At 38.1% G+C, this 21,819-nt stretch overlaps 1 protein-coding gene across 14 annotated transcripts in view; it reads left to right on the forward strand.

The window, feature by feature from the left end:
• The window catches only part of chl1b (cell adhesion molecule L1-like b), a 106,522-nt gene that overhangs the window by 75,088 nt on the left and 9,615 nt on the right, over positions 1–21,819 (forward strand). For 6 of the 14 annotated variants that reach the window (XM_038299872.1, XM_038299867.1, XM_038299863.1 and 3 more), the window contains 14 exons: positions 179–345; positions 424–589; positions 2,168–2,295; positions 2,692–2,793; positions 3,079–3,276; positions 3,478–3,548; positions 4,311–4,533; positions 9,487–9,602; positions 9,806–10,010; positions 10,122–10,244; positions 15,839–16,018; positions 16,909–16,938; positions 18,419–18,484; positions 21,066–21,173. In XM_038299872.1, coding sequence (XP_038155800.1) covers positions 179–345; positions 424–589; positions 2,168–2,295; positions 2,692–2,793; positions 3,079–3,276; positions 3,478–3,548; positions 4,311–4,533; positions 9,487–9,602; positions 9,806–10,010; positions 10,122–10,244; positions 15,839–16,018; positions 16,909–16,938; positions 18,419–18,484; positions 21,066–21,173 — 1,883 coding nt within the window. The remainder of the gene's footprint in view (positions 1–178; positions 346–423; positions 590–2,167; positions 2,296–2,691; positions 2,794–3,078; positions 3,277–3,477; positions 3,549–4,310; positions 4,534–9,486; positions 9,603–9,805; positions 10,011–10,121; positions 10,245–15,838; positions 16,019–16,908; positions 16,939–18,418; positions 18,485–21,065; positions 21,174–21,819) is intronic. The other 8 variants (XM_038299866.1, XM_038299871.1, XM_038299869.1 and 5 more) reach the window with 7 other exon arrangements.

Consider the following 21,819-nt stretch of genomic DNA (forward strand, 5'->3'; position numbering starts at 1 on the left):
AACTCAAAAACTCATGTCCACCGATGCTGTAAAAATATGGAATAGTTCCAATACTCTTACAAAGCACTGAGGCTGTACATTTCCCTGTAGTAACTTTTTTATGTGTTCTAAATTATTTATGATTATTTTATACCAAAAACTTGATTTTTTTTAAGTATCTTGTTTCTTTTTTTTTTAGGAGCAAAGATGACCTATCTGAATCTGTTGACGGTCCCAGGTTCACAGTTCATAACAATGGTTCTCTGGAGATCAACAGCGTGGAGGAAAGTGATGCGGGACAGTACACATGTCTGGCCAAAAATACAGAGGGATCATCTGCCATTGATGCTATGCTTTACATAAAAGGTAAACACTTGGCCCAAACCAAAAATGTAGCACCAGCAGCAAGCTCACTGTGCAACTAACTCATCTTTCCTGTGGAAGATCCCACTAGAATAGTGTTGGCCCCAGAGGACCTACAGATCTTAAAAGGTACCACAGCTCGACTCTCCTGCCTGGCAGAGTACGACAAGTCCTTCAGCAATGACTTTGAGCTCCTATGGGAGAAAGATAACACAGAAATAGCACTCAACTACACTGAGGATTCAAGGTAAGATACTGATTTTTGTTTATTTTTCAAACATTGCTGATATAGTCAAAGCTCAAATAGTAGTTTTTATTCTACCTTACACTGTTTGGCAAAAATGTCTTTGTTCTTGAATTTTATTCCATTTCTATGCTGCTATTATTGTTAGCATTTTATGGGTTATTGTGACATGGTTGCCTTTTCTTCTTAGTTAACTAGTTTTCTAAGGTTAAATAAAGAAAATCTGTGTATATGAATATCTAACCGTGTCAAATAATCTTATTTGGATTGAGGCCTGGACTTTGACTGGACCTTTTTTTTTTTTTTTTTTTTTTTTACAAATGACTACTTTTACTTACATATTTGCATTGTAGCTCTATATGTTTTGGGGTTTCCCTCTGAAAGGTCCTGTTTTTCAACTGCTTTGCAGCCTTTTTTATACCTTCCCTCACCCCATAATGCTTCCCCCTGTTTATTTAAGGTTTTGTTTTTTTAAGGCCTTAATAACAGTCCTTTTGTACTTTACACTCTCTCAATTGTTCTGAACAACATTGTTATTAAAATGGTTGAAGGCCTGTACTTTTATAGTGTTGTATCAAGTTCAAGTACCGGTACCCAAAAGCACATTACATTACATTCAGTTATTCATTTATTCATTAACACATTGATGTTGGTACAGTAAGCTACATTGTAGTTAAGGCTGCCCTGGGGCAGACTGATAGAAGTAAGGCTGCCATACAATCAGCTCTTTGTTTAATTTATTAATGAAGTATACTAAGAACATTTTTCAGATTGTCTGTTTTTAGTCAGAGCAGTCAGGGAGATTACATGTCATTGACAGGTTCATATCCCCAAACTGAGATGATATATGCTCCTACTTTTTTTAATAGTTGACAAATATGCCACCAAGTGTAGACTGTATGGCCATTTCTAGTTATTACCACCAATAGATCTCCAAAGTTTAATATATAATGTTTTTCTGTTCCAGTATTTTTTATTCTCATTACACTGTCACAAATACAGAGCAACAAAATGAACTCTGTGATTTAACCCAGCCCCTTGGGGAGCGATGGGCTGCCATTGTGGCAATCTGTGGGAGTGGAGCTTGAACTCAGAACCTCAGGATTCCAAGCCCTATGTCCTAACCACTAGGCCTGCCTCATGGCTTTCTCTACAGCTGTGTCTCTTGATCTTTCTGATTACCTGTTGTTCTCTAGCAAAACTCTCAGGCATTTACAGAACAGTTGGATTTAGACTGAGCTCAAATAATGTGCAGGTGTGCCCTGTTTACTATTTATTTAACAGATTGGCTGCTCTGAATTAATGCAGGAATTTACCATGGGTGTAAGCATGCATGTATGTGGGCATGTATAGAGTTTATGTTAGGTTTAGGGTTAGGTATGTGTCAGTGATGAAATGAACACAATATGAATGGAAGTTAACGCAAAGTCCCCACAAGGATAGTGTAATACAACATGTCTGAATGTGTGTTGTTTAAAAAAATGTTTTTATGGTTTGAAATAAAAGTGTACATTTAGGGATATTAATGTTTTAACAAGATAAGATTAGTCAGCCTATTTTCTTTCTCCATCTCTCTGTCAGTAGATACATTTTGGAGGATAGTAATCTTCACATCGTCAATGTTAGCCACAGCGATCAGGGTGTGTATAGGTGTGTGGCCAAGACTCCATTGGACAGAGACACTGCCTCAGCCTCCCTCATGGTGTTAGGTGAGAAAACACAGGATCTCTACTTTTTCTCGTGGTCAAAGCATAAAAAAAAACTAGAATTATATTTGTAAAAGGATCAGGAGTACAGAAAATACAGTGCTTGCCTTTGTTGCGCAGCAGCATTTCTGACAAGCCACTAAACCATCCCCTGCCCCCCATAGCCGTAGTGCAAGATACTGCTGACATCTCACAATGGTAAACACAAAAGCGTCAGAGATTCAGATCGTTCCACATCCTCTGACTCTTGGGACAACTTGATTGAACATTTTTTGCTTTGGCCTTTCTTGCTTGTAGAGATTGATGTCTGTGTGTATCAGTTTTTTTCTTTTTGTGTGTGTCTGTGTTTTTTTTTTTCTTTTCTTTCACTAAAAGCTACTTTGTTGGGTTGATTTTCAGATGTCCCTGATGCTCCTGAGAACTTGGCACTGTCTGAGCACAAGAGTAACAGTGTGAAGCTAAAATGGATACCCGGGGATGACCACAATAGCCCACCCACAGGTGCATAGGTGTAAACATACACAGAACACACCACATCAAAGCCATGAATGGCATTAATAAGTCACACATTTCTGCTCATCATACTGGATCCATCACAGAACTGTTTAATTAAATCTTGTAAAATCTAAATCCGTTATTGATTAATCCAAGCATGAATTCTGGTTTGTGTCCCAGAGGAGGAGGGAAGCCAAAAGGATGGTTTGAGGAGGGTTCAGCACAGCTGGAGTTTAGATAAGCAATCCTTTGGAAAGGGTCCACTTTAATGATTTTTATGTCTGTCAACAGAGTTCATCGTTGAATACGAGGAAAACAAGTGGGAGCCGGGAAACTGGAAGGAGCTGCTCCGAGTCCCTGGAAATCACAATTCTGCTGTCCTCAAACTCCACGGTCACATCGAATATCGCTTCCGGGTGTACGCCGTCAGCGATGTTGGGGCAGGGCCACCTAGTGCGCCCACAGAAAGATACAAAACTCCCCCGTCAGGTGTTTATTCCATGTTGTGATAAGGTCTCCGAAGGCCATTGAGCTTTTCTATGCCACGGCTCTGTGAGCTTTAAAGCGGCCAGACCTGCTGCATAATTGAATCCACTCTTGTTGAAAATCTGCTCTCCTGTGCACCCCTTTCACTGAAGATTTCTTCCACTAACAATGCTGACAAAAATCTATATTTCTTCTTTTGTATAGCCCCTGACAAGAACCCAGAAAATATCAAAATCGAAGGTCGTTTGCCACATGAAATGGATATCAACTGGGAGGTAAGAAGCAGAGAATGGCCCTTTATTATTTTTTTTTACTTCAAATTTTGCACCCTACCTTTGCATAGTATGATTTTCCTTTTCGCTTGAGCTCATAGAATTCCTCTCTATGATCAGAGATGAAGTTTTATCAATGTTTCATTTTCAAGCAGAAATAATTGAAGAAGTAGAAATGGTCTACTTCTGATATTTCTCTCTAGTGGAGATCTGAGGAAAACCTTTCCTGGTATTGCTATGAATATGTTTCTATTGAAAGCAGCTTCTTTTCTTTGATTAGAAAGCAAAAGAGAAGGCGGTGAAAAGAAAATCTTTTTAACGTTCACAGTCATCCATTTGCCTTTATTGTAGAAAGATGAATCTCTTCTTCACTTATTATCTGCTTGCCCTGTCACCATAATATAGCCTCTGATTTGTGGATTCAAGCTCTCCCACTGTTAATGATTTGCTTTTGTGGATAATGGTATCTTATTCTATTTCTCACACTCTGATTTCAGTGAGAAGATTAATCTTTTTATCTGCAGCTTCTTAGCAAGCTCTGTATTAAATAAAAGCCTTGCTGCTGGACCATGTCAGTGGCTCCAGTGTTTTATTAGACACCAGGAAGAAATTCTGACACAGATCCAAGTGCAGCTCCCCGGCTATGCTTGTCATTTTAATCCTGCACACACTGGGATTGACACTAACTAGTCACACCCACAAAGCATCTCATGCAACTCTGAATGTGTCAATGAAACTTTTATTCCCTCTGTCTCACACATACAGCCTCTGATGCCTATAGAGCACAATGGCCCTGGTCTAGAGTATAAGGTGAGCTACAGGCGACAGGATGTGGAGGAAGACTGGAAGGAGCACACTGTGAAGAGGCACTCATTTGTTGTTTGGAACACTCCCACATTCGTTCCATACGAAGTCAAGATCCAAGCCAAGAACAATCAAGGCTGGGGCCCAGAGCCCAGGATTGTGAGTGGCTATTCAGGAGAAGACTGTGAGTACTACAGCATTTCAGTTGAATCCTCACTTATACCTATTTGGGTTTTAGAAGGTTTTATGGTACAAAAAGAAACTGGTTAATGATACCTAATGGCATTTCATCTTACACATATTTTGGTTGTGCTTTTAGACTCATTACTATAAGCTAGTGTTGCGCTGATGCCATTTTTTGGCCCCAATACCGATATCTGGCTGTGCAGTATTTTATTTTTTTTTTATTTATGTGTTTATTTGAACAGGGACAGTGCACATTAATAAACATTTCTGTAAATGAGCCAGTGTTAGCTAAGTAGCTAATTTTCAACTGTAGTCCCTGGGCAAGGTTTAAAATGCCAACATAATAAAAACAACTGGCCAATACTGATATAATACCGATACCATCAATTTGAAATTGATGTGCATGAAATGATGAACTGCATACTATTTGGATGTAAAATAATTGCCATCATGGCTTTGTCAAGCTGCTGCCTACCTTTGTGATCAGGAAAAAGACTGATACAAATTGAACCCAGTAGAACTTTTTATTGTCTACCTGGAATGGGTGACAATAGTTGAATGAACATTTGCCTCTCAAAATGGTATTGGTGCCCTATTTGTTGGTACTCACCGATACTGATACCACCATTTTAGTGCTGGATCGGGGCCCCGCCCGATACTGGTATCGGAATCGGAAACACTATTACAAACCCATGTTAAAAGTTCCATAAATATTGAAATAAATTTAGTATAAATTATTCTGACATTTCCTGACTTGAGTCAGATATTATAAGTGTATTTCAATCTGAAAAACTCACACGATGAGAAAAGACAATTAGGAGAAATGTATTTATGCAATTACTTTGTCTTTGGCCCTCAGACCTCGGCAGGAAACATAGCGGTTAATTTTTATAGATATGCATGAAGCGGAGCGAAGAATAAGGCTGTTTCCCTCCAGGCCTGAAACTTGTGGTGGAGTCGAGATGGATGAAGTTGGTCAGTCTGTAGACTGCTGGTTAGTGAGACAGTATGCTGAGCTTTATGGGGAGATCCAGTGGATTGCGTGACCTGATGCTAGAGCTTCACTCAGGGAACTGGAAGATGGAAGTCCAGTTGGATAACACAGGTTGAGAGAACCTGTCCATGATGAGCAAGCATGGAGTGACAGTGGAGAGGAAAAACTCCCAATTAGGTAGAAACCTCTGGCAGAACCAGGCTCAACATGGCAGTCTTCTGCTGGACCGGTTGAGATGAGACAAGGAACGCAGTAAGAGTCCGGGAGGAATGACACTCTGATGAAGCTTTAGCTACGATGGTGGAGGAGGGGCTGGAGGTGGATTGAAACAGTGTAATCTGAATGAAGTCACACAGCGCATCCGCCGCCTGCGCACAGAGCAGACAGGTGGATCGGAGGCCTTTTAAGATGAACTTTGGATGCCTATTGGCTTTCACGGAGGTGTGGTTCAAAACTGATTGGCTGTGTCGCAGGTGGATGTAGGACAGCAATGAGTTATTTCAGTTGAACTTCCACCTAGGCTCCATTAATTCAACTGAATATAATTCCATGATTAGAAATTCTAATTTGAAATAGAATCAGCAAAGCTTTTCGAACAAAATTCCTGCTATAACTAGCACATTCCCACAGTATGATGCAACCTTCACTATGTAGTACTGTTAAGATATATTCAAGGTGACTTGCAGTACTAGTTTTCCTCTTCATGTAGCATTTTGGGTTAAGGTCCAAAGGTTCTGTCTCATCTGTTCAGAACACTCTTGTTTAAAGACTGCTGCAATTATTAGGCTTTTACCGCTACATCAGCCTTGATTTATTTCATTTGGATGATGTGCAATCAGTCAGTGCTTGGCCCCATCCAATCTACCTCCGCAGAGGTCCCAAGATTAGCTACTGTAAATACTCTAAAGTTGTAATTTACATTTTAGAGTGCTATCTCGTGTGAACGCAGAAAAAATTTAGTTATCACAGGTGTTAAAAAAATTTTTTTTCGAAAACAAAGCGGAACTTTTTTGTATATTTCCTGTTTGCAACTAAAAGTGTTTGTCATAAAAATATTATCAGAATAAATAAAAAATTGCAGGTAAGGTCTTTAAAGATGGTGATCAGCTACAATGCTGCAATTGATCCATCCCCACTAATAGTTATTTACTTTATTTTTAGGCTTTGTACAAATCTTAACTATTAGTGTCATTAATGTGGCTACTGTCCATATCCATTAAAGCTACAGGGTGTAATAAATAGAGGGATTTACTAACGTAATTGTAAAATATTATAGATAAGTATGTGATTTATTATGACCTAAAAACTGAAAGTCTTAATCTTTATGTTTGTGCTGCCTTACAAATTGCTATTTCTAGATACATAGAAACAGGCCTCGCATGTATGGAGGCAGCCATCTTTATGCTCTGGTATCACAGAGATCACCATTATGTTTGAATGTGACTGCTGCAAATTAAGTCTACATAAAAACTGTATGCTACACAGAGTAATAAAATATTTTCCTAAAATGTCCTTTGTAAACAAACCTTGTCATCACTTGACAAGATAGGTGATGCAGACTTTGCAGAATTAATTTTGTACCATGACAGCCTTTGTATTGTTGGAGAGGAAGAAGCAGTGGGGGGAGTGGTTCATGTTGTTGTCGTCTGATCATTAGATTTTGCTCAGAATTACACACTAGCTTCCAATAGCCTGCTTTAAAAGCTCTGATAAATTAGCTGTATTCCTTCTAAAAGTAAGGAGAGTAAAAATTGTCAAGTCCTAACACATTTTTACACAAATTTAGACTTACTTAAAACAGATATATGGTGATATTTTTTTATCAAATAGAATAGTGCTTTAGAGCCAGTTATATTTTGATAACAGTTTAGCCCTCTATCAACATTTCACTCTCTTTTGAAATGTTTCTACATTTGCAAAAGAAAAACATCAGCCTTTGTGTCATGATTGTGCATATTTTGGATCTGTTTAATTTTTCTTTTTGAGTTTTTATTGGTTTAATATCCATTTTGTGTCATTCTATTTGTTTTCTGGTTTCATTTGAGTTCTTATGTATTTCTTGTTTAACCTCTTGTCCCCTTGTGTCAGTCTCCTTTCCCCTAGCTCCCTTCTAGATCCTTCTATCCACACCTGCTCCCAATCAGTTCATTACTCCATTCTTTGCTCTGTTTGGCATATATACTCCTCCTCCTCTGCGGTTTGCTGAAGTCTCTTCATTCCTTTCTTAACCCATGTGTTCCCTGTTGTTCTGTTTTTTTGTTCAGCTTGAGCAGTTGTTTTTTTGGATTTATGCTTCTGTTGCCACTACTTATTAAATCAACCAGAAACCACCTCTTGCTTCTTTCTCTGCATTTTGGTCGTCTAAAAACCTCCACACAACCTGACACCGTGTCATTTTCTTTGACACCATTCTATAAGATATCTTACAAAAGATGAAACCTTCACCTCAAGCTGTGGCTTTGATGTAACACAGGGCTAAAAATCACAAACCTTAATTTCTTACTATGTTCTCATTTTTTCTCCGTTAATATTTGATTTATGTCAAGAAGCACTGGTTTGAACCAAAAAGCTGGCATGTGATTACCAAAACTTAAGGAAAACTCAAAAACGAAGCTTACACTTTTTGTAAAGATAAATCACAGTATGATGCATATTAATTTAGACTTCTGCATATATTCCATACACAGATCACCTATCACTAGCAAAAAAATTGTCACGTCTATGAATACAAGAGTGGGAATTGGAGAATAAAACACAAGTTAAATGCCTTCCATTGAAAGTCACATATCTTACTCCTCCTTCTGATATTGAAAACCAAAATCATCATATTCATTAATTTAATTTACAGTCCTAATGGTGAAGTGCTGCACTGTATACATATGTCGAGCTTCTTTGTTTCCTTGAACAACTCATATTGTAATGCATAGTGGTGTGAGCATCATGCTGTCGGGGTGCTTTTTTTCCAGGAAGGACATTTAAGCTGAGGAAAGTTATTCAAAAGAGGTATGGAGCTAAAGCTGGAAAAATTCTAGATAAACGCCTAAAAGCTGTAAGAAAATACTTAAGATTGAGGCCCAGCTTCAGGTTTTAGCAGGGCAATAACCACAAATTCCTCTGATTCCACTCTGCAGAGATGCATTACATTGTGCTGGTCTACCCCATATTATCGAAATACTGTAACATATAGAAAGTTGTGGTTTTAGTCTCAGACAATGTGAAAAAATAGTTAAGATATATGGTTTGCTTTATTAGTTATTACCTTTTTTTAATGTTTTCATCTTATTTGTCTTCACTGTATGGTAAACTTCAATTAATGAAACTAATTAATTGACTTTTCACTTAATGTCACAAGTGCAGACCAGTTGTCTAATATTTGTTACCTCTGAAAATACCTTTTTAAGCTGCAATATAGTATAACAGCATTTTGCTGTTGACTTTTTATGATGTTGTGTTGTCCAGCTGCAGGGCCTCGCTAACGAGCAGAGGCAGCTACAGTAATATTTTCTGTATGGTCTAAAGTTTTTTAAAGGTCTCAAACAGCTGGATTCTAACAGGGTCCGGAGTAGTGGAGGTGTAATGTATGATTTAATCCAAGATAACAATGTTTGTGTTAAACATGTATTTCCTGTGTTTAGCATTCTTCTGGACTTGTCCTGTGGATGTCACCTCAGGTTATAACACCACCTCAGTGTTGTGTGCAATCCGTAATATAGTGTTAATTATTTGGTTCCGCTTTTTATCTGCTTTCTGAGCCATAGATCCCCTTTTCTATAGCTAGTCAAGCAAACATTTGTGTGTTTTAAAAGGATTTTGTTTTTATAGATTATAAAGTGTCATTTTTATTTTTTTTTTGAAAACTTGTCCACAGAGTTCCTCAGACTAGCCTTGTCTCGCTGCTATGGCTCTCCCAGACTGACTCAGCTTATAACTGATTCTGATGTGTGTTTTCCTTGGCAGTTCCCTCTGCTGCCCCTGATGATGTTGCTGTGGAGGTGATGAACAGCTCAGCAGTCAAGGTTACCTGGACACGCGTACACAAGGACAAGCTGCATGGACATCTGGGAGGCTACAGGGTAATGCCTCTTAAAACACAGCCTTTCTATCAGACACAGTTAAAAGGAATGGCCTCGACCTTGCTCTCAACGTTTGCTTCTCGTGCCCCTGTCTGCCATCTACACTGATAATCTCAGTGTTTTCTTTGTTCGCAACAACTCTTTTGGCATCTCATTGCACAGATGTATATGCATAATGTAGAAAGCTTCTGTCTGTGCTGTAGATAAACTGGTGGCGTTTGCGCAGTCTGGTGGACTCGAAGAAAAGCCACGGAGACAAGCACTCCTTGACGTTCCCTGGGGACCGAACCCATGCCACAGTGCCGGGCCTGACGCCCTTTTCTGAGTACAGCCTCATCGTCATGACCTTCAACGGGCGGGGTAACGGTCCAGGCAGCCATCCAGTCAACTTCAAAACCCCAGAGGGAGGTAAGGTTCTGGCAAAGCAGTATTGATTTGCAGCTTTTCAAAAAGAAAGGTCTAACCAAGAAAGTATATTTCTATTACTTACTGTGTGCTTTTTGCTCCCTGTCCTATCAGTCCCAGAGAAAAATTCAGATTTCAGAGTCACTGATGTAAAGCGGGAATCTGTCTCTCTGGCCTGGGGCCCTCCTATAGAGCCTAATGGGATTCTAACAGGGTACCTTCTGGAGTACCAACTGAGTACGTATTTCTCTTTAACTGGTAAGACTGATGATGCTGAATTGAGATGTTCTTCCTTCTAAAGTATGCTTCTACAAGCTAGATTTAAATTTATCATTTGTCAAATATTCACATGTTAAATATTGATACTTTCCTTTGTACTATGTTGCACTAAGCCTTGTAAAGTATGAAATTCTATCTTTATAAAAACTTTCAGTAAAACTACAAATGTTTTACGGAAATACGGTCTATAGACAAATCTTTTAAAATAAACAAGTATAAGATGACATAATTCAGTGATGTCCAAAGTGCAACTTGCAAGCCAGTTGTGGCTCTTTAAATTATATAGCTTTGGTCCCTCAACTTTGGTCACATGACTTCTAACAAGCATAACATACTGACTTGACTCACTCCAACCCTTTAGGTGGCAGTAATACGCTTAAAGTCAGTTTGCTGCCACACAGAAGGGAAGAAAGAATTCCCGTTATGTCTTAGATCTACGTCAATGAGTAGAAGTAAGCACTTTCCTGCACAATAATGATAGTAAAGTCCAGCCAAAATGGAGATTGAAAAAGCAAGCTTTCAAGTTCATAAACACAATATTTGTCTGGGGTGAAAAACTTACATTTTTGTGGTAAGTGCAAAAGAAAATTGCTTTTGCGATATTGCTCAAAGATAATAGAAATGTAAATTTTTGGCAAATCTTCTAGCCTTACCTTTTGCAGTAACATAAGCTGGTTAGTGGAAAATAGTATTAAGCTTGCTGTATCTCAGAGTGTTGTATCCAGACACCTGACATGTGCACATGCTTTGCTGATCTTGAGCAGAAGTCATAACAAAGGTAATGACTAAAGCCAAGCATACAATATATTAGTCTTTGCCCTTTTCGAGCTGATTCTCCAGACTTTCAGCCTGATCATATGTCCTGCGCTGTGTAGTATACAGAGGGTAACTAGGGGTGATTAGCCGCTCAGGACCACCTCCCGATCAGAAATCATAAGGTTGGGAGATAATCAAACATGTTTGAAATGCAGTCAGCCGTGGTGAGGTGTTTGTGGAAAAATCCTTCTGTTGAAGCAGAGCTACGAGCTGATTTACCAGAACCTTGAGCACTGCGCATGTGCCAACAGTGGAGTTCTCCTTCTAATTCTTCCAGATTGACAAGTCTGACCAGCGCCATCTCTCGGCACTGAGTCCGACATGTGGTTTTTGAATGTGCAGCGTGAGAAGGTAGATCGCATCAGAGCATCGGGTTATACAGTGTGAGAACATGCATCATGAGCTGTGAACTTTTAAACCCAGCCATGTCGTCATACAGTTCGAGTTGTAACTGCATGCAACGATTAAAATTGTACAGTGTATGCCCGGCTTTAGTGCAGCTCAGCAAATGGAGTCTGATTTGCAGTGGCGGCTGGTGAAAAATATTTTTGGTGGGGCTGATATAGCCTAGTGTATGTCTCCAACTAACCCGGAATAAGAATTCAAATAAACAATTGGACAATACATACAATTTAACAGTAATGATTTAATTTACTATATAATAACAGTAACAGTGATGATTTGGGTCACTGTGACGGGGTTCTTTGGCCTCCAAGAATCCAGTCTCAGTCGGGTTACCGGTGTTGGTGATTTATTGAGCTCAAAAACTCAAAACAGGGTGCAAAAGAAACTAAACATATACAAGATCCTCTGGGCCTCAGCCTCCCTCCAGTTACCAGCAATGTAACAAAGAAACAGAAAACAAAAATTGCCGCTTTTCTTCCCACAGCCCTCATTAAATAGTTTAAGCCCCTCACCTCAGGCTCTCTTATTTCTGATTTCTTCTCATTAATCAGTTTTGTCCATATATTACCTCCACAAACAATTGATGTACAAAAACAAATAATTTTTACAACTTAATTCTTTTACAGAGATTCATTGACTTATTCAATTACACCAAACTGGGTTTGAACCCAGCAAAGACGCAGCCAGACTGAAGATGACAAGTCCCCGCATAAACACGTACACACCCACACCCCCCACACACCCACACACACACACACACACACACGGCTAACCCCACTGAAATATTAAGTGTGCACCCTCAATACGCCAGCAGGTAACCAGGAACAGCTTGTGTGTTTTAAGTTCATGGAGCTACTGATCTCAGCGCGAGTGTATTGGTCCTCACAAGCACAGTATAACAGGAATGTGTGTGTGGCGCGCAAAGTTAGAGAGGTTGTTTTAAGCGACGAGGTGGATTCGTCACAGTCCCAATAACCATGAAATGAAATGTTCATATCATACAACAGGGATGTTCTTCTGGCAAACGGTTAGATAAATAAGGATCTCACCGAATTTGGTGGAAGCTGCATCTCGCTCGTTACATTCGCCATCTTCCCTCTAATTGTCTGCACCTGCGCTTGGGTTCAGAAGCCTGTAAAAGCGCAGTATTTTCAGCGCCCCAATACCATAAAGTTCCGAGACGCTGATTGGCCATTAAATTCACCTAGCAATAGTACATGATTGACAGATTCTCTGCAAATGTGGGTCAGTCTGATCAACGCCCCCAGAACAGAGACGGTAGGAGTCTGTCTGTGGAAATCCACAAATTAATGACAGTAGATAGGGAAATGTAGTATATATAATTTGTTTTGCTTATAGTTACACAGTCTAGAGAGTAAAACTGACATTTATGAGTTAATTTCTAAAAATATATTTTACGTTTCTCTCTTCTTATCAGGGAGGGCGGTGCCCCAGCGCCCCCTATGGGCCGGCCGCCACTGCTGATTTGGTCACTGCACAAGATGGCTTAGCATCAGGCATTATTTCAGGAAAGGACGTTTCAGATGGTGTGCCACAGCAATTAGGCTGATGGGCTGTTTGAAGTGTGACTCTTTGTTGAAGTACCCTTGACGGAAGTTGTGCGAAATGCTGAGGACAATTCAGCCAGCTGTTAGAGTATCATCAGTGACTTAAGTGAAATCTCAAGCTGCAGCACAGCTGTTCAGGAACCAAGGCAGCCATACAGTAACATCAGCTCTCACAGGTTTCTGACGAACCTCTAACATGACATGTTTAATAGTCTGGGCTGTTCAGATTATCACTGAGTTGAAATCCCTTATAAAAAATGTCTTCAAATTTTTTTAACTTACCATGACAAACCAGCAACATCCTACACATTAAATAGTTTACTTAATATACTTGATAGAAATTAATATGTTACATCAAAAAAGTTTTAAACAGATCAGTGCATATAAGTATAAAAATGCAAAGTGCAAATGCAAAGCGTTAACAGCAATATTAACTGCTCATGACTGTAAGATTAATCAGGCTGATTTGTTCTGCTTTGGTGCCACTAACTTGATGGCAATACATCTGAATAGTTTATTAAGAGTGCGTAAGGAGTCTTTTACAGGGTTCAAGAGGATTAGACTGCCTATCATAAAAACGTCATCACTACTAATATGCAAATTTTTAATGTGGAAAAAAAGTTATTTAGAATGTAGTTTTTTAATTTTATTTCTTAACTGTCAAAAACTGGGGCAAATGAAAATATAAAATGATTACTGAGCTGACATTTAAATAGTTTTAGTGAAATAAACATGAATGTGGAGCCTTTCCTAAACTGACATTTTCCAAATAATGCCAGACTGGTGCTCCATAATGCAAAGATGGTGAAAGCTTGGAGCAACTTTGGTGTACACATCATACCTGCCTGTTATCTGCTATTTGTTGCACTCTTGCTGTAAGATTCTCCTGTCAGTGCAATCTGTAGCATTTACTGTTATCAACAGATTATGATTTTACGCTTCTATATTCCAATCATTGACCAGGGCAGATGATGCTTAACATCTGGTCACCTTTCCTTGCATCTCAAGTGGTTTTTAGTTTTATCAAAGGTATATAGACTGGGTCCTTTTTTAGCAAACATCTACAGATGTCATTCAAAGTTCTGAGTTAAAAAGTAACACTGCTAAATTAATTTTTCATTATTTTATTTCATTTATAGCTTTTGTGTTTGTACAAATGGGCACGGACACTTAAAACCAGTCTAGTATAGTTTGCACTCCAGTGAAATTCAATATTGATCCAAGTGGGTGTCGAAAATGACTTTGGCATCAGTTTTCTCTGTGTTGCAAATTCTGGCTTGTTTCACACTTTATAAAGCCAGCCATGGTTGGCGCTGGGCTGAAGAATATTTGGATTTGCTGTTGTTTGTCAGCAGTTGACAAGAAAGAGTCTGCAGCCTTTCACCATTTCACTCTACAAAATTGTGAACACAAGCTGGCAGGCCACATGGTTTGTGGAAGAGTTACAACATCAAGCATTAGCAAGATGGAAACATCCGGCATGTGGCATTTTCTCTGCTCCAGTTTGGATTGCATGATTTACCAAAAACAGTTTTATCCTTTGAATGGAAAATCAACAAATTTCAAGATTTTTACTGAGGAGGAAAGGGTTCCAATGAAGAAAGTCATGCACACTGAATATATTCCTGTCAGTATTTCAGTTGCCCTAATGCAGGGAAAAACATGGCACCTCTTTTATAGCAAAGGTCACCTTAACACCTGCTTTTTATTGTTGTTACAATGAACATAAATGCCATATCCATACCTACCTGGGAGCCTTACACTGTGTGAAAAATAAGACCCAATAAATCTGAAGACAGCAGTAAGTCAAAAGACAAAAATGTTTATTTTTAATTATGCTCTACATAGAATGCACATTAGGTAAATACATTTAGGTAAGTTTACCTTCTTAAAGGTGCAACGAAAAGCATAATCTCTGGTCATTCCAACCTTTCTTTACATTTCAAAAAGCAAAAACAGAACATAAAATTCAGTCAAAATGATTCACATGCCTGGATTCGAATGTCCAGAGTGATCTTTTAAATGTTTCTTTTCCTGGATGTACACTGCAAAAAATGGAAATCTAAATAAGTCATTTTTGCTCAAATTAAGTGCATTTTTTCTTGAATTGAGGAGGTAAGTGAGGCACTTTGCCAATGGAACAAGAAAATTTACATTTAAAATAAGAAAAAAACTATTGCTTTGTCTTATTTCAAGTGTATATTATCTAATTATCTTATTTTAGGAGTAAAAATACTAATTCCATTGGCAGATCATCTTATTTACCTGCTCAAATTAAGGGTAAATACATTTAATTTAAGACATTTTTTACTTATTTCTAGATGTTTTTTGCAGTGTAATCTTAGACCTTAATCCTCAGAAAGTTTGCAAGTCTTAAAACAAGCTAGTTTGTACCCACAAAGCAGAAGTAATTTGGGCTTGCAATTCAGCAGATGTGCTAACCTTTTTCTATGTGTGTTGGTTCATCAATATGAAGATAATATTGTAATGACCAAATTGATATATTCCACTGACAATCAACAGACAAAGATCTTTCTCGCTCTTTCCACATTTATTTCCTTTAGAACCTGTTCTGTTTTTTTTTTTTTTGACATCCTCTCTAAAACTGCCAGTATCACATACAATACAATCACATGTGCACTTATATAAAATTAAATAATAATAAGAGTGTCAACTTCACATCAACCAACGTCTAGATGCTGTAAATGTTAACAGTACTTATTCTAACATTTTTCAATTAATTTATTTCTTTTTTTTTTGTAGTTAATGACACGGAGGAAGTTGGGGCCCTACAGGCTGTTGACATAAACAACCCTGACACCACTAAATGGATCTTGCGTGAGTTAGAGCCTCTGAGCAAATACAAGTTCTATCTCCGCTCCTGCACCGCAGTTGGCTGTGGGCCTGTCGTCAGTGAGGAGAGCATCACCAAGCTGCAATCAAGTGAGTGACAGGCGGTGGGTGCTGGGGGTCTAGACCGGCAGCTTATCCCAGACTGTGTTTCTACTAAGGTTAACAAGTGAACAGTGTGCGAAAATGCACAGACTGCGGGTCTGCGGGTTGACTAACGTTGCACAGACAACGTTAGTCTAGTAAATGAGGGTCTGTTCAGAAAACTACTTTTGAGTAGATTCCCATGTCAGTAAAGAACCATCTGGCTTTCTGTAAAATTTAAAACAAAGGTTTAAATTTCTGGGAAATTATTGTGAGCCAGCATGTGTTCGTGTTATCGTTTTTGAATGCGTACTTCACTTCGGAAAATTGATTTTACTTTAGTGTCTGTAAATGAAGTGCAGTGGTGAAAATCACTGCATACAGTTTTTTTTTCTTTGTTGTTCTTTTTCATTTTTTGTGTTTTTTTTTTTTTTTTTTTTTTTTACCTAACTGCAAGACCAATATATTGGCTGTACTGGAGCTCATTATGCAAAGATTACTTGGTGTTTAAAGATGAAATCCTCATAATCACAGAAAGACACTTAATTGGCTATGGTTTATTTTCAAGCTTAAAAGCCAGTGAAAATGATTACAAGGAGAATGACTCATTTTTATATAGTTACTTATAATTTCACTGGGCGGCTTTATGTGTGGTGGAGAGACAGAAAGCTATTTGAGGGTGCTCTGCTTTCAGTCACCAAACATGTCAGTGTTGTTTCTGCTAATGGCCCTCTGTCTGTACTCTTACATGCCACTAAATTGTGCATTGCTTTCTGATTTTGCTTTGATCATTCAGTGTGTGTTGTAAATTTGTATGTGAATGTCGTACATCTGCTCAGCCATGCAATGTTTGTGTGCTCTTCCTTTCATTTTGTTCTCATATTGTTTTCCTCTTTCAGCATCTTTTTCGGCCCCTACTGTTGGCATCAGTATGTAGATCTGTTTATCCAGAAATCGGGACATCATACCAACATGCATACTATAACTTTCTTTACTTTTTTGCAAATATGTATTATAATGTTTGGATGCTCTTTTCATGTTGTAATATTTAATTGGGGCTTTAGTGATAAGCTAACGCATAGTAGAACAAAATTGAACTCATGGAGTTAAAAGTCTTTTGTTTTTTTAACTCTGAAGAGCGTGGCATGCATTTCTATTTAGCCTATCTTAGCCAAAATATACTGAACAATTTTTGGCTCATACTGTACATGCAGGCTATTTGGGGTATGTTTCTTTTCCATCAAAAGATTTATTTTTCCAATTTGTTGATTTATGTAGTTATTTATTTTTGGAATGGCTCTGGTACTGTCAGATTTGAATGAGAGCAGCATGATGAACAGCAGTTTTTTAAGTCTTGCCACAGATTCTCTGTTGGATTTGGGTCTTTGGCTTTGTCCATTGTTACACATAAACAAACTAAATCAGTGCTTTACAAACTCAATGCTTGGGACACACGATACTGCTCCAGCACACCTCTTACAAATCTTTTCATTCCATCCTCAGCACTATTAAACGCTGCAGAGGTCTGATTATTAGAGTAAAGGGAAGAGAATAGAATATAATATAATAGAAAAATCCCTTTATTGTCCCACTATGGAGAAATTCTGGTGTTAGAGCAGCAAAACATTATAGAAACAAAATGGTCTCACAAATGTGGATCTTAGAAAAGTGTATAAAAATAACAGGAGGGGGATCTTTATGAATGCCACACTTTTCAGACTTAAATCTGTAAAAGCGTATTTCACAATTGTCTTCTAATTTGTTTTGCTCTAAAAAAAAATTCCAATGAAATTAATTTGTAGTTTTAATAGGAAAAAAATAGAAAAATGTGAAGCCCTGAATACCTTTGCTCGGTATTAAATGCTTATGAACATGTTGCATGTTGGTATGAGTTGTCCTATAATTTAGATGCATTAGATACAGTAGCAGTTGCATGTTTTAGATGTAGGTGGGCAGACATCAGTGCTTGCTGTGGGCCTCAGTTTCAATCAAAAGGAAACATCCTATTGGTCCTTTATAGCAGTCTGAAATTACAGCTCGTCTGCAGATAATTGACCCTGTCTGCTGCTTGCTCTCGCCATCAGCAGAGAGCACTCGATGCCTCCTTTCATTAGAAAAATGTCAACTTCCTCTCAGTTAAAGTTTGTGGCTTCCCCTATGATAACAGCAGTAATGAGTAAGCTAATTGTAAACTCATATTAATTTCCCCTTATTAGCACCTGTAAACAAAAGTAGACTTTAATCTAGCAACAGCAATCTCCATGCTTCATGTCACAGTGGTAGCTATGGTAATAAATCATCCTTTAAGAACTACTTGTTGTTTAAAATAAATGTGTAGTTTTGTAGTATTTGTAGATGTATAGCCACTAGCTTTGCCTCTTATAACCAAAAGATTTGTTTGTCTTTTAGGAAAGTCCCTTTCAACCACGAGCACTCCAAGGTCACATGTAACCAAACCCACTCGTTCGAGCATAGGTATAGCAGCAGACCTTTTTGATACAAACGGCAAGGAAACTATTATAGCTACTGCCAGACCGTTTTGTCAAACCAAACACTTTAAATGTGGTTTAAACCTTAAAGGACTAAATGTCATAAACAGTGTTTCCATATGGTTTATAAAACAATGTTTAAATCTAAAATCTACCCTTCCCCTCTAGAAATGCTTTTACATGAACATGTCTTTCATTACATCACATATGTTATAAAGCAAGTGGTATTATTATCCCTGATTCACAAATGCATGTGTTTGATACAATTCCCCCTTCAAGGCATTTAGTAGTGTGTTTATGTCTGCAGCAAAACATGTGAGAATGCAATCTGTAAAAAAAATAATCTAGCCGACATTATTGAATTTGGTGTGAAAGAAGTGACGACATGATGCTCTCTGACAATACTACCTGCTTTTTATGGCAACATACAGTAGCACCAATGTTATTAGTGGACATTGGTCTAAAAACTATAAAAATGTGTGTTTCTATCAGTGTGTTTTTTTTTTATTTTGACGCCCCCCCCCCCCCCCCCCCCCCCCCCTCCAAGAAAGTAAAACGTAATGGTAACATTTGACCATTTTCACAGGTAATAGAGCTAAATGCATGTCTGAGGTATTGGAAGAGGACTCCGTTCTTAGAGCAACATAAGTAGAAGTTAACATTTTTTTTTATTATTTTATTACTGTTAGAGTAGTTTAATATCTTTGCCATACAACAGGGAACTCTAGGACATACGATCTATATCCTTTTTCACTAGTGTGTCTGCAGAGAGCAGTCACTTGAACAGGACAAATATGTCTAATTGTAATTGATTGATTTGTTTTGCCCTGGCCCCACCTTTACACGGCTATATATTGACCCAGCAGCCACCTGAGATTTCCATGTAATCTTCAACTGGGTAAACAGCCACAAAAGAAAAGAAAAAAAAAGAAAAGATGTGTGCAGCCATATTAAAAGAGAGGAAGCATGGAGGACATTCTTCCAGGCCATGCCAGGACTAAGGTACTGTGTGAGCTAATGTTGGGAGGGTGATATTTCAACAGCCCTAAGTGGATAAGTGGAAGCTGATGAAAGCACCTGTATCAGAGTATTTCCTAGCATTGCCTTTTACCAAGAGGATTCTGACTTTGAAGGGGCGTCTTCCAGAGCTCAGGCTCCCTGCTGGCTGAGCTGCTGCTCTGTGCAGCGTTTAATTGCAGGCTGAGGAAAGAGAAGACAAAAACACAGCAATGTGCGCTGCAGTATTTTTAGTCCAGAGCCCTTGCAAGTTGAAGTCTCAGACAGATGCAGTGACTTGAATTACCATAGCTACACTCTAATCCATCTGCATTACCAGGAGAGTGTCATGTTGTGTTAGGGATGGACAGGCTTGGCACAGGTGTGTTTGTGAACTGAATTATCACCCGAACAAATAAGGCACCTGAGCTGGAGACAGAGGGGAAGATTTGCATATTTGTCTTATTGGGAAGAGTTGGTTCGTGCTTTGTTGACCAGCTTAGAAATCTGCTGTTAAAGCACCTGTTTTTCAACCTAACATACATTACTCCCCCGCATTAGCTGTTATCCAATTAAAAGAATAGAACACTTCATAGACCTTTGGAGGAAGGTTTAACTACTAACAAATCATTATCGCTCCTTGAAATATACATTATAATTAGCGCCGCATTCATGATACTAATTTGAGGTATCTTTAGCACCTATTTGTATTTTCAATATTAATATCAGACATAAAGATGGAGTCAAATAAAATTAAAATTACCTGAATTCAGTTAAATAGTTCAATAACCCCTCTTGTAGTATACAGTTAAAAAGTAAGCTAAATGCATGTCTAAGATTTGGATGGTTGAAATTTAGTTTGTCAAAAAAATATATATATTACATAGTTGAATGCGTTTCAAAGAGACATGATTTACAGAGGTGGTCTGTTTACACAGTGCTTTGCCATGGCAGAAATACTCTTTACAGATTTTTCCCCCCATATTTTGTAAACCTAAAAACCCAAGAAAAAAAACACTGTAAAACAAGGCATATGTGGGTTTAAAAGGCATTAAATGTCACTAAAGGTGACATTTGGCACTAAAGTTCAACAGCGCATCGGAAGGCATTGGGTGATAAACCTTCACCATCCTTATCACGTTATATTAACAATAAGTTGAGCAAAAAACAATAACATGCCCTGGATTAAACCATCTGGTGTTAATAAGTGCTACAATCCAACTTTTATCAGTGCTGCATTCTGCTTTCTAAGAATGATTATCATTAACATATAGGGCAGATATTCAGCTGTTGAAATGTCTTGACAATACAAGCCGCATTTATTTGGCAAATTAAAATAAGATGGATAGAGGATAGTCAATAAATTCACTAATCCAAAAAATATGTAGTAAAAATATCATTTTTCTTTTTTTAGGTTTTTTAGGTTTTTTTAAAAAGCATTCTCAGATACATGTCTTTGAACCAAAACTCCTGAACACTTAAATTGAATGAATGATTCATCTGCTTTACCCTTTATTAACAATTACTTTCTATTCTCTCATTCCCTTCATTGTGTCTCATTATTCCTATAGTCCAAGCCCTGTTGAATGTCACCTCAGTTGTTAACAGCAGCTTTGTAAATATCAGCTGGATACCTGGAGGACAGCACAAAGAATTTTATGTTGCATATATGAACAACCGTAAGCCCTTTGGATCTCTTTCTGCCCCAGTTTGTGGTTGCTCTAGAGTAGCAGTAATACAATCCACAGTGCCTTGAAAAAGTATGCAGTAAACTTGTCATTGAAGGGCTTTACAGTTTTCTTTTCTTTCACACACAAATCTCAAATTTTCTGTGTGATTAAACAGAACAAAGCAGTGCATGGTGAAGTGAAAAGAAAAGGACACATTATTAAAAAAAAAAAATCTGGAGAGTGTGGTGTGTACTTGTTAGGGTGTAACCATCCACTTTCTCTGCTTCATTTACCCAGAAATATTCAGACTATGAATTAAATATTGTTATTTCAGCTGTTAAAAAAAAAAAAAACATATTCAGGATACAATGATGTAATCAATGTGGGCTTAAAGTGCAGACCCTCAGATGTAATTTGAGAGCACTCACACAAGGTAACATTGGGCTCTTCCCTTGTTAACCTGCCATCAATGAAGGAGATAAAATGTCTGGATTGATTCCAGGAGTAGCTTTTGCATTTGAAAGCTGTTTCTGTGAGCCTATAACATGGGGTCAAAGAACTTCTCAATGGAGGTATAACAGATCATCCTGAGGATGAAAACAAAAGAATTTCATCAGTTAGCAGAAATGTTAGGAGTGGTCAAATCAGCAGTTTG

This window comes from Cyprinodon tularosa, unplaced genomic scaffold (genome assembly GCF_016077235.1).
Source record: "Cyprinodon tularosa strain WSP-4 unplaced genomic scaffold, ASM1607723v1 ctg439, whole genome shotgun sequence".
NCBI classification, from domain to species: Eukaryota; Metazoa; Chordata; class Actinopteri; order Cyprinodontiformes; family Cyprinodontidae; genus Cyprinodon; species Cyprinodon tularosa.